Genomic DNA, 11,221 nt, shown 5'->3' with positions numbered 1-11,221 from the left:
TTACATGTGGTAGGGGGATCCTATCATCTGGCTATAGGGCAATGCCTAATTATCATATAGAAAAAACCTGGGGGCAGTTTATTACAGGTAACTATGCCAAAGGTCATGTTCCAAATAAGGCCAGGCATCTGTGCTTGGAGGCACTTTCCAGATAAATCAGGCAGGAAGCCCCTGCTGAGAAAGGAGGGTTCCCCAACAGATGTGGGGAAAGGGGAACGCTCATCCACTGCTGATGGGACTGCAAACTTGTTCAACCCTTATGGAAAGCAGTATGGAGAACTCTGAGAAAACTACAAATGAAGCCAGGCCTGGTGGCGCATGCCTTTAATCCCAGCACTCAGGAGGCAGAGGAAGGTAGATCTCTATGAGTTCAAGGCCAGCCTGGTCTACATAGTGAGTTCCAGGACAGCTGGGGCTACAGGGGAGACCCTGTCTCAAAAAGGAAAAAAAAAAAAAAAAAAGAAAGAAAGAAAGAAAAGAATCTCGTGTTTAAGTCAACTTTAACTCATTTTACTTAATAGGCTACATTTGGGGTTTGGGGGAAGAAGGTAAAAAGAACTTTGGGTTTCTACAAGATCTAAACACTAAATAAGATTCAAGTATTTCATGTTCACTCTGGTTGGAAAAAAATAACCTCCACCTTTACAGCAGCTGGTCCTTCACATCATTCCAGACATGTCCATGTGTACTAGTTCTTCGGGGTTTTGTTTTTTTTTTTGCACCCTATATTTTGACATTATAAGTATCTTACCAATGGGGCCAAACATAATGGCTTATGCCTTTAATCCCAGCACTTGGGATCTTTGTGAGATCAAGGCCAGCCAACCTGGTCTATATAGTGAGCTCCAGGCCAGCTGGAGCTACAGGGAGACTGTCTCAAAAGACCAAAAGAAAAAAAAAGGAAAAAAGAGGAAACACTGCCTTTCTCCTAGCTAATTACTAAAGACAGTAAAAATCTTGGAATCACGCCACTGAAGACAAGCCAACTGTCCACTTTAACTCACATACCAAAAAATTGTCACTCAGTCACCTCTATAAATTAAAATCTCAAGGGTACAACCCACCACACCCATCTTTTTTTTTTTTTTTTTTTTGAGATAGGGTCTCACTCTGTAGCCCTGGCTGGCCTGGAGCCCACTATGTAGACAAGCTGGCCTTAAATTCATAGATTCACTAGCCTCTGCCACCACAGCCTTAACACTTTGTCCAACTGGAAACCAAACTACAAGCTAAGGTTCCCAAACCCAATTGAAAGTAGCATCTAATTTCTTCATACAGAAAAACCTCTTGGAAGTCCTATGCCATTTCAAATTCAACATTCAGAACTAGGGCTTAGGATGTATGTAGCTCTGGGAAGTGTGCTTGGTCCATCCAGAACACTGTCAAACATCAGAATAAAATTCAGTGTTACCTGGCAATTCCAATCCTAGTACACAAAAAGACACATATGAATGTACACAGCAACATTATTTTATAATAGCCAAAAAGTGGAAACGCCCAATTTCATACACTGATAAGCAAAATGTAGTATATACAACTGATTATTCCGTCATAAAAATAAATGAAGTATTGATTCATCCTATAACATGGATGATCCTTAAAAACATGCTTAATAAGCCAAACATAAGTCACACATTTTCTGATCCCATTTAGATAAAATACACAAAACGAGAAACAATTAGTAACTGCCGGGGAATGGAATAAGAAGTGACCGCTAATGGGAACAGCAGTTTCTATGTGAGATTATAAAATGTTCTGAATTCGATAGCAACGATAGTTGCACAAGCTTCTGAATAAACCAAGATCTACTGGAGCGCACACTTTAAAATGTGAATTTTAAACACGTGAATTGTATCAAAGAAAATTAAGCGTATTACCCTCTCTCCAACCTATTCCTTCACATTATCTAGGTGTTATTTCAGTGACTGGATCACATTCTGTAAACCTGCTCAGGCGAGAAACCCGCAAGGGGTCATCAGGTCACAATTCTGTCTCCGTACTGCGTCCCTCCACCTAATTCAGGCACCATCCCTCTCATCCAGGCAACCCCTGGACCAGAGCTTTGCCTCTCCCATCCCTTCAACTGCCCTCGACGCCCAGAGGGGACGCCACCGCGTTCACCATGCGCTCCCTCACCCCGACGCTCCGCAGCACCGTAGCGTTCAACATGCGAGCGTGCGCCTCGCAGCCCGCGAATCCACGCTTCCAGCTCGCCCAGCGTCACGCAGTCCGGAAACGCTCGGCGCCGTAGAGGAAGTCGGAAAGGCGACACACCGCCAGTCGGCTCCGCGCGCGCCTGCGCACTTCTCACTCTCCGCTGGGGCGCCTCGGGGCGCAGGCGCAGCTCAGAGGTCTTGGCTGAGAAGGTGCCTTCCGGGCGCCGGAGGTAGGAGGAGGTGGCCATCCGGCTGGGTGGCACCAGGGAGGAGGGCCTGTCACCTATGCTCAGGCCCGCGCCTGTCTAGCCCGCTGCGCCGCCCGCCCCGCGATCTCGCCAGGCCGGCCACTGAGGCGTTTGAGCTGCGCTCGGTGGACCGGGCCGTGCCGGCCAGGAGGGAGGAAGGGACTGTGTCAGGACCCCGGGCCAGCGCAGAGATCGGAACCTTCCTTCTGTCTTTAGGCCGTCATAGTCCTTGAGAGCTTTTCTCGAGGCAGTTCCCTTCCGTGGGTCACCGGGTAGGGGATGCCGGAGGGTCCGCCCAGCCCGGATCCATTCATTCCCTCTCCGCCTGCCGGGAGCAGGCGGGCAGGTACGACGTTGAGGTGGCAGGAATCCCCTACCCTCTGGAAGCTTTCAGCCTGGTAGGAACCGTTTATGTCGTTAGCAGCTATTGATGGAGCTCTTAAGGAGAGAAACCGTCTTACGACTCTATTTAACAGAGATGTGGGGGCTCAACACTGTAATGAAGTATGGAACTTGCATATCCAATAGGATAAAATTCAGTTCACTTTAGCCTAATGTTCCAGGCCCTTGTGAACTGATCTCCCTCTACCTGCAAACCTCCTTTGCACCATTTTCTCTTCACTCCGACTGTATCAAACTCTGCAGTTCATGAATTCAACAGATTGTTGCTTAGCATTTATTAAAAGTCAGGTACCAGATCAGCCAAAGAGAATACAAAGCATGCTGAACTTCACTGGGGACGAATAAGTCAAAGAATAAAATAATAGGAGCTGATATTCTGGAATCACACTGCCTTGGTTTGATCTTTACCTTGCCATTTCAAAACTGTCTGATGTGAGCCAGTTACTTACTGTACTTGTGTCTGGGATCTTGCTGTAAAGAAAAGATGACAATGGATTGTATTGCATGAGTTTGCTGTAAGGGTTAAATGAGTTAAATATTTGAAAAGCTAGCTGGGTGAGATGGAACCTACCTTGAGTCCCAATACTCAGGAGGCAGGTAGATCTCTATAGTTCAAGGCTAGTCTGTATACTAAATTCCAGACCAGTCAGGGTTACATAGTGAGATCACCTCAAAAAAAGAAAGAAAAGAAAAGAAAAAAGGTTTGTGTTGTTTTTTTTTGGAAAAAGCAGTTGAAATAGTATCTGGCACACACGCATTCAGTAAATTGTCATGCACTGCATATGATTATAGGCAGTGATAGATCCCACTGTAGCAACCATGTGTGATTATAAAGAATGAGGCGAGCCAGGCTCATGGAAAGGATTAGGGGGAACTTCTCAAAGAAGGTGATTTCCTTATTGTATTTGAATTGAATTTCTGTCATTGGATTATCCAGGGGTTTTGTGTGTCATGGATGTGTGTGTGATGTGCAGATGTATGAACCTGTGCACACCTGTGTGGAGACCAATGGAGAATGTGGGGTCATGCTCTATCACGCTCCACCTTATCCCCTTGAGACAGTCTTACTAAAACTGGAACTTTCCACTGTCTGAGTAGGCTGGCTGACCATCAAGTCCCAGAAATCCTGCTGTCTCCAGCTCCCTTTCCTTGCAGCACTGGGGTTATAAGAAGGTTCTTCCACACCCTGGCTTTTTTGTGTGGGTGCTTGAGGTCTCAGTTCAGGTCCTCATGCTTGTCCAAGCACTCTTATCCATTGAGCCATTTCCCCAGCCCTGTATAATTCAGTTTTTATTGTTGGACCCTACTACATTGTGTGCCTTTGTAAATACTCATGCCCATAAGGTCCAACCTTTACCATCCCCTGGGTGGTGTTCTGGTCATCTGAGTTTGGAGAACTCTTGTGGGCTGAAAACAGAGGAAGGTGGCCTTTTCTCTCTCCTGGATGCTCAGGAACATATCCTTTGTCTCTTTATTTCAGTCATGTTGCAGCATTTGCTGACAGCCCCTATCCTCTGATAAAGTCAATAGCTGGGGGAATCTCAGACCAGTGCTGGGAGATAAACTCTCTGTATTTGGGTAACATCTATGTGGTAGCTACTTTCATGGGGTTTTTCCTCCAGATTTCAGTAAAACATATCCCAAGATGCATTTTTCTACCTATAGAAGAATGTGCTTTGACAGGCTTCTAGATATCTTCCCCTCTATGTTGGGATGTACCCTGGGACAATTAAACTTCAAACCAGGTGTATTTTGGAGACTCTCCCCGTGCCCTACATGCTCTTTATTCCTTCCTAGAGGAAATAGTATGAAATAACAATAGCTATCTAATTTTCTTTTGGTTTTCCACAGATGTGAAATTAAATAAATCTATTCCCTTTATTACCACGGAGATCTTAGAGAATTACCTGAGCATCAAGTTCACATGTGTCATATTTCACAGGCTGCTGTTGGACAACAAAATATTCTCTCACTTCTGAACATTAACAGGAGTTTTTAAACATGTTGTTTAACTACAGGTCCAGTTTGAAGAAGGATATTTAAGTCATTACAGAGAGGAAAACAGTATTTTGTTCTCAGTTGTACAAAGTCTCCAAGTAAGTCAGAGAAAAATAAAGAACCCTGGTGAAACTTGGAGTGCAGGTGAGGTCCGATTAGGCTTATCACAGGTTTCTCATCTGTGGATATGCTCCCAAATCAGTCCTCTTCCTCCTGAATGCCAGCCTGAAAACCAGCAGGTCAAATGATGGATGAGTCAGATGATGATTTCAAAGATCTCTGTGCCAGCTTTTTCCAAAGGGTAAAAAAAAATGCCACCAAGGAAGTGTCAGGAGAAAGGAAGACACAAAAGGCCTCCAACAGTACTCAAAAAAGAAACAAACTGAAAAAGCCTGATCAAGTTGCTACCAGGAGCAACTTGATACTTCAAGATCCCTCAGAGAAGAAGCCTCGATCGGGCAGCCAGGCCCCTAGGACTAAAAAGCAAGCTGCAACCAAATCCAGAAAAGGAGAACTGGCTGTCTCTGAGAATGGAGAGGGAGGTGTGCTTGTTCCTGCTGCAGATCAGCCTGTGTTGTGTGAAAAAGCACCAAGCATTCAGACAGGTAACCAGAGAGGACCTATGCCAGCTCTTTCCAGAGAGGGAACCAAAGTGATTTGTACTGTTTTTAAATCAGGGTTCAGAAAACTTTTCTATAAAAGGCCAGAGAGTAAATATTTTGACTTTATTTTGACATATAGTTTGTGTTGCAACTCTTGTTAACCCTGTCTATCTGTAGGTTCCAAACTGCATATTCAACCAATGTCAGATAGAAAATATTTTAGAAAAGAAATTTTCTGTACTTACTACGTACAGACTTTTTTCTTGTTTTTATTCCCCAAACAATACAGCAGCTATTTATACAGCATTTACTTTGTATTAGATATTATAATAACCTACAGCTGACTTAAAACACATGGGATGTGCATAGGTTATATGCAAATAGTATACATATAGAAGGGACCCAAACATCTGCAGATTTGGGTATTGTCAGGGAGCCCTAGACTGATCTCTCCTGGACTCAAAGGGGCAACTGTACCTGACGCTTCTGTAGTGCGAAAGCAGCCATAGGCAATGTGGCAGCGAATGGGTGTGGCCTTGTGCCAATAAAACTTCCTTTACAAAAAAAACAAGCAGTCATAGGACCATAGTTTGCCCAGTCTACAGTAGTCATAAAAACAGTAGTCATAAACAAAAATAACCTCTGTGAGTTTTCTGTAGGAGTATGTTTAGAACTCTTTGTTCTTGGTTTCCTATGAATGTTCACAGTACATAGTTGAAGGGAGTTGTATCAACATAAAAATAAGGGTGCCGTTAGTATTTTTGTGAATTCATTCTAAAATAGATAAGTTGGAATGGGCCAGTCAATTTGGTTAGGCTGAGAAGGCTTTCAGAGGGTGCACTGTAGGTTTAAGTTTTCTGCCTTGGTGCCCTCGGCATGCTCAGCCATATGAACTGAAAACCAACCTTGTTTGTATGATGTACACTTTAGGCTCCTGATTTCTGTTTCTAAATTTTCCTCACCTTCACTTCCTGATCTCAAGACGCCATTGTTTTCTAGTGTGGGTAACAGAGTCTCTCAGGAGTGGTGGTGAAATCTTAGCTCCCAGAGACTGCTGAAGCCTCAGTATGCTGTCAAGATGCTATGAGCACTTCCTGCTCCCTCTGTGCATCTGATGAAAGCTCTGCATGATTCGCACATGAATTCTTTTGACTTTGACACACAGCTTCAGGAGTTTGTGGATCTCTACTGAAGACCATCTCTGGACCTCAAGTTAAAGGGGAATTGGTCTAGAATGAGATAAACATTTGCCATTAATATTTCTTTAATAATAGCTTTATTGAGATGATATTCCTATCCATAAACTTGGCTCTTAAAGTGTACAGTTCAGTGGGTTTTAATGTATTCAGAGTTGTGTAACCACCACCATGAAAATGCTTGAGAGCATTTTCACCACTGCCAAAGTGAACCTCAAGCTCATCAGCAGTTACTGCACCTAGTATCTTCCTGCCGCAGTGAGGTTATGAATAGGTTTTATTCACAGAGTTAGGTCAAGACTAACTCATTGGTAAAGGACATCTTGGAAATTTGGGTCTAACTGGTATCTAGTAGGAAAGTCTTTAATTTCTCCAGCTAGAACAAACACTGTATATTTTCCTCCTTGCCAGAGAGTGTTCCCAATGGCAACTCCCAACCCTCTCCATCCTGCCTCACTATGACTCCTGTGCCAAGTCCCTCCAAACCCCGAGCCTCAGAGCTGGTTCTCCAACGGATGCAGCAGTTCAAGAGAGCAGACCCTGAGCGCTTGAGACATGTTTCAGAAGAGTCCTCCCTTAAGACCACCCTGGAAGAAAATGTTCCAAAGACCCCTCAAGAGAAGATGGTTCTGGGAAATGGTATGAGCAGAATGTTCTTTCAAAGATAAATTACAATACTTTAAAAAGTGAGGCAGAGGGAACCCCTGTTCACTTAGTTTTTGCTGTGGATGGGCTTTCTGTCTGGTGTTTTATCTTTGCCACCTCATTGGGTCTAGCCAGAATGGAAGGTCCCTTGGTCATTTCTTTTTTTTAATACTTATTATTTTTAACTATGTGTTATGTGTATATGTGCATATGAGTACAGGTGCCTGTGGAGGCCAGAAGAAGATGTCATATCCCCTGAACTGGAGTTATAGGCAGTTGTCAGTTGTGACTCATGTGATACAGCTCCTGGGAACTGAACTCAGGTCCTCTGCAAGAACAGTACACACTCTTTAACTACTGAGCCATCTCTCTAGCCCCTATTCCTTTTTCTTTTCCAAGATTCTTTTGTTTTTGTTGTTGTTGATTTTGGAGACAGAGTCTCCCTGTAGCCCCAGCTGACCTGGAACTCACTATGTAGACCAGGCTGGCCTCAGTCTCACAGAAATCCTCCTCCCTCTGCCTCCCGAGTGCTAGGATTAAAGGTGTGTACCACCAGGCCAGCTTGCCCCTAGTTTCTTACTGGATTTCCTTGACCTGGTCTTTCTCTCCCCTCCTGCTCCACTCCCCCTACCCTGTACGACACACACACTTATCTTTTTGTTATAAAATTATTCCTTTACAGAACAGATTGTTTGTTTGTTTTACTACAATAGGAGCTGGGGAGATGGCTCAGTGCTAAAGTGCTTTCCATGCAAGTATGAGGACCTGAATTCAGTTGCTCAGCACCTGCAGATGGGCATGATGGTGTGTACCTATAATCCTAGCACTGGGGAGGTGGAGACAGGAAGATCCCTAGAACTGGCTAGTCAGCTAGTCCTGCCTAATCAATGAGCTGAGAGACCCTGTATCAAAAAATGAGGTGGAAAGCAATAGAGAAAGACACCCAAAATTGACCTCTGATCACATGTGCATACCTTATCCTGCACATACATGTGCATATACACATACATCACATACACAAAAATCTACAAGGAATCTTCCTGTATGCCCTCCACCTGGGTTTAACAGTTAACATTTTGTCATGTTTTTTTATATATATATATAATATATAAATATATCTATACACACACTTTTTGTAAGTTTTTACTTTTTTTTGTTTGAGACATTCTCACTGTGTATCCCTGACTGGCCTGGAGTTCACTATGTAGACCAGGCTGGTCTGGAACTCACAGTGATCCCTCTGCCTTTGCCTCCCGAGTGCTGAGATTAAAGGTGTGTGCCACCACACCCAGCAGTTTTTCACATCTTTTTTTTTATTATTTTACATGTATGTGTGATTGCCTGCATGTAGGTAAGTGCACCCATATCATGCAATGCTTGCGAGGACAGAAGAGGCCATCGGATCCCCTGGAACTGGAGTTACGGATAGTTGTTAGCTGCCATGTGGGTGCTGGGATTTGAACCCAGGTCTTCTGTAAGAACAACCAGTGTTCTTAACCATTGAGCCATCTCTCTAGCCCCAGTTTTTCACATCTTAATTGGATTTCTGATTGTAGAATTTGGACCCAAAATGGTTCCAAATGCTTCTGTCATATATATTTTTGTGTCCCTATAAGTATGTATATTTTTCTTATACATTGTTGACATTCCATCCTTAGATTCTCCTGCATAGGTGCAATTCCATCATCATCCTTAATTTGCCTGATACCCAGGCAGTCACACTTCCCAGTTGTCTAAGGATGTAGACTGGTTTTCTCTTTTTGAACAAAGCTCACACACTGCATATTTCTTTAGCTCCAGTAATCTTTTGCGGGGAGTGAGGGGTTTAGACAGGGTCTTGCTATGTAGCCCTGATTGGCCTGGAACTCACTATATAGACCAGGCTTGTCTTGAACTCATGGTCAGTCCTGCTTCTGTCCCCAAGTACTGGTATTATGGGCATGCACCATCATACCCAGCTCTTCAATATTCTCTTTAGGTTAGATTGTAGAATAGTCCAATGATTTTTTTTAACTTTTTGAGACTCCACACTAATTTAATTAGCTGGTAAGATTTCCCAGATGCTGAATTTTCTTGATCATTTTTTTCATGACATCATTTCGCCCCTCCCTCTTGCCCTTGTATTGTGGATATACTGTAAGTAAATTGGAGGTCTGACCAGCTCCAGGTTAGTTTGACAATCACACTTCAAAAGGGCAGTGAATTTTGTATTCCTCAGCAAGAGCCACACACCTTTAATCCTAGCACTCAGAGGCAAAGGCAGGTGGATGTCTGTGAGATCCAGGCCAGCCTGGTCTACACAGTGAGTTCCAGGCTAGCTGAGGCTACCGGGAGACCCTGCCTCAAAACAACAAAAAAGATTCAGCAAGAGACCTGCCTCAGTAAATAAAGTGGAAGGCAATCAAGGAAGATACCCAGTGTTAACCATTGGCCTCCACATGCACACATGTGCCCACACACTTGCAAACACATACACTATACATGCATACATGTGTAAAAAAGGAAAAGAATAGAAAGAAATCCTAGTGCTGCATCTGAAGCTAATTAATAGTGGGATCTCTGATTATTGCATTTGCTGATTTTACTTTGAGCCCCCAAGGATTCTCAGGCTGCCCCACAGGCCCACAACATGTAGTAATTGGACATCCACCATGGCATCAGTCCTTATGGCATGTGGGGCAGAAGGGGAGCAGAGGAGCCCCTCAGCCAGTGCTGAGCATAGCATCCTACATTTGACTAAGTCATCCTCTACATATTAGTAGCATGTGCAACTAATGCATAGGAAGGGGTATACTAGCTCTTCGTCTAGAAAAAAAAGAAGGGACGGGGTTATGGCTGTGATTTGGTGATAGAGTTTATCATGTATGAGTTCCTGGATTTGATCCCCAATACCAGAAAAGAAATAAAGCACCAAAATGAAGATGTGCTGTTTTGGGGTTTTTTTTGTTTGTTTGTTTCTTGGCTTATTACAGGAGAGGTAGACTGAAGTGCTATTCTGGCTAGGCAGTGCCTTTGTCAACAGGTTTGCAGAACAGTTTCGGTTTCTTTGTGTTCTGCCTGGTGTCCATGCTGCAAGAGCGATAGACAGGATAGAGAGGTAGGGGCATTGGAGCCTGTCGTTATACATCTTGGATGCCTTTCCACAGGGTATAAGCCCAAGCTCCCTGCCACAGACAGCGATGCTGCTGTGGCCTTGGCCCTGCAACAGGAATTCGGACAGGAAGGAGCATCTGCACCTGATGACAGCCTGGAGGAGAAGGGGTTGTTCTTCTGCCAAATGTGTCAGAAAAACCTCTCAGCAATGAATGTGACTCGGAGGGAGCAACATGTGAACAGGTAGAAGAGCAAGGGTTGTCCCCTTTCTCATGTCAGGGACCCAAATCCAGGGTATCCTATGGCTCTTTGCATGGCAGTAGCACCTCAGTGTCATTAACATACACTTTTCTCTAAGTAGCTCACTAAGATATACTTCTCATAATACATTTCACCCATTTAAAGTGCACTAGTTATTGGCTTTTGGCATGTGTCATCACCATCAATTTTGGATCATTTTTGTCACCTCCAAAGAGAACATCCTTACCCCTTGGCAGTCACTCCCTGTTGCTCCCTTTCTCGCTCCCCTGACAACTACTTATCAGCTTTCTGCCTCTGTGGATATTTATTCATATAAATGGAATCACACAATACCTGTCCTTTTGGTCGGTCCTTCATTTAATGTTTTCAGAGACTGGAGAAATGGCTCAGCAGTTAAGAGCACTGGCTGCTCTTACAGAGGTCCCAGGTTCGGTGCCCAGCAACCACATTGTGGCTAATAGCCTTCTGTAATTCCAGTTCCAGGGGATCTGATGCCTTCTTCTGGCCTCTTCAGGCATTGGACACCCAGGTGCATTTACATATGTGCAGGCAAAACACTCATATACATAAAATAAAATAATAAATTTTTTAAAATTTAAAACAATGTTCATCTATGGGCA

General features: G+C 43.9%; 2 protein-coding genes across 13 annotated transcripts in view; one reads left to right on the top strand and one right to left on the bottom strand.

Annotated features, from left to right (window-relative positions):
- The window catches only part of Dnase1 (deoxyribonuclease 1), a 24,647-nt gene extending 22,377 nt beyond the window's left edge, over window positions 1-2,270 (bottom strand). For 5 of the 7 annotated variants that reach the window (XM_029570156.1, XM_029570167.1, XM_029570150.1 and 2 more), the window contains exon 1: window positions 2,137-2,270. The gene's annotated coding sequence lies outside the window, so the exon portion shown is untranslated. The remainder of the gene's footprint in view (window positions 1-2,136) is intronic. The other 2 variants (XM_029570164.1, XM_008846161.3) reach the window with 2 other exon arrangements.
- Slx4 (SLX4 structure-specific endonuclease subunit) overlaps window positions 2,265-11,221 on the top strand; it is a 26,548-nt gene continuing 17,591 nt past the window's right edge. For 3 of the 6 annotated variants that reach the window (XM_029570144.1, XM_029570145.1, XM_029570131.1), the window contains exons 1-4: window positions 2,393-2,802; window positions 4,658-5,409; window positions 7,014-7,241; window positions 10,394-10,583. In XM_029570144.1, the coding sequence (XP_029426004.1) occupies window positions 5,049-5,409; window positions 7,014-7,241; window positions 10,394-10,583 (779 nt within the window). In that variant the 5' untranslated portion in view covers window positions 2,393-2,802; window positions 4,658-5,048. The other 3 variants (XM_029570142.1, XM_017801489.2, XM_029570146.1) reach the window with 3 other exon arrangements.

The sequence above is a fragment of the Nannospalax galili genome, unplaced genomic scaffold (assembly GCF_000622305.1).
Source record: "Nannospalax galili isolate Female #2095 unplaced genomic scaffold, S.galili_v1.0 scaffold471, whole genome shotgun sequence".
In the NCBI taxonomy this organism is placed as follows: Eukaryota; Metazoa; Chordata; class Mammalia; order Rodentia; family Spalacidae; genus Nannospalax; species Nannospalax galili.
This window is presented reverse-complemented; position numbering and strand designations above follow the sequence as displayed.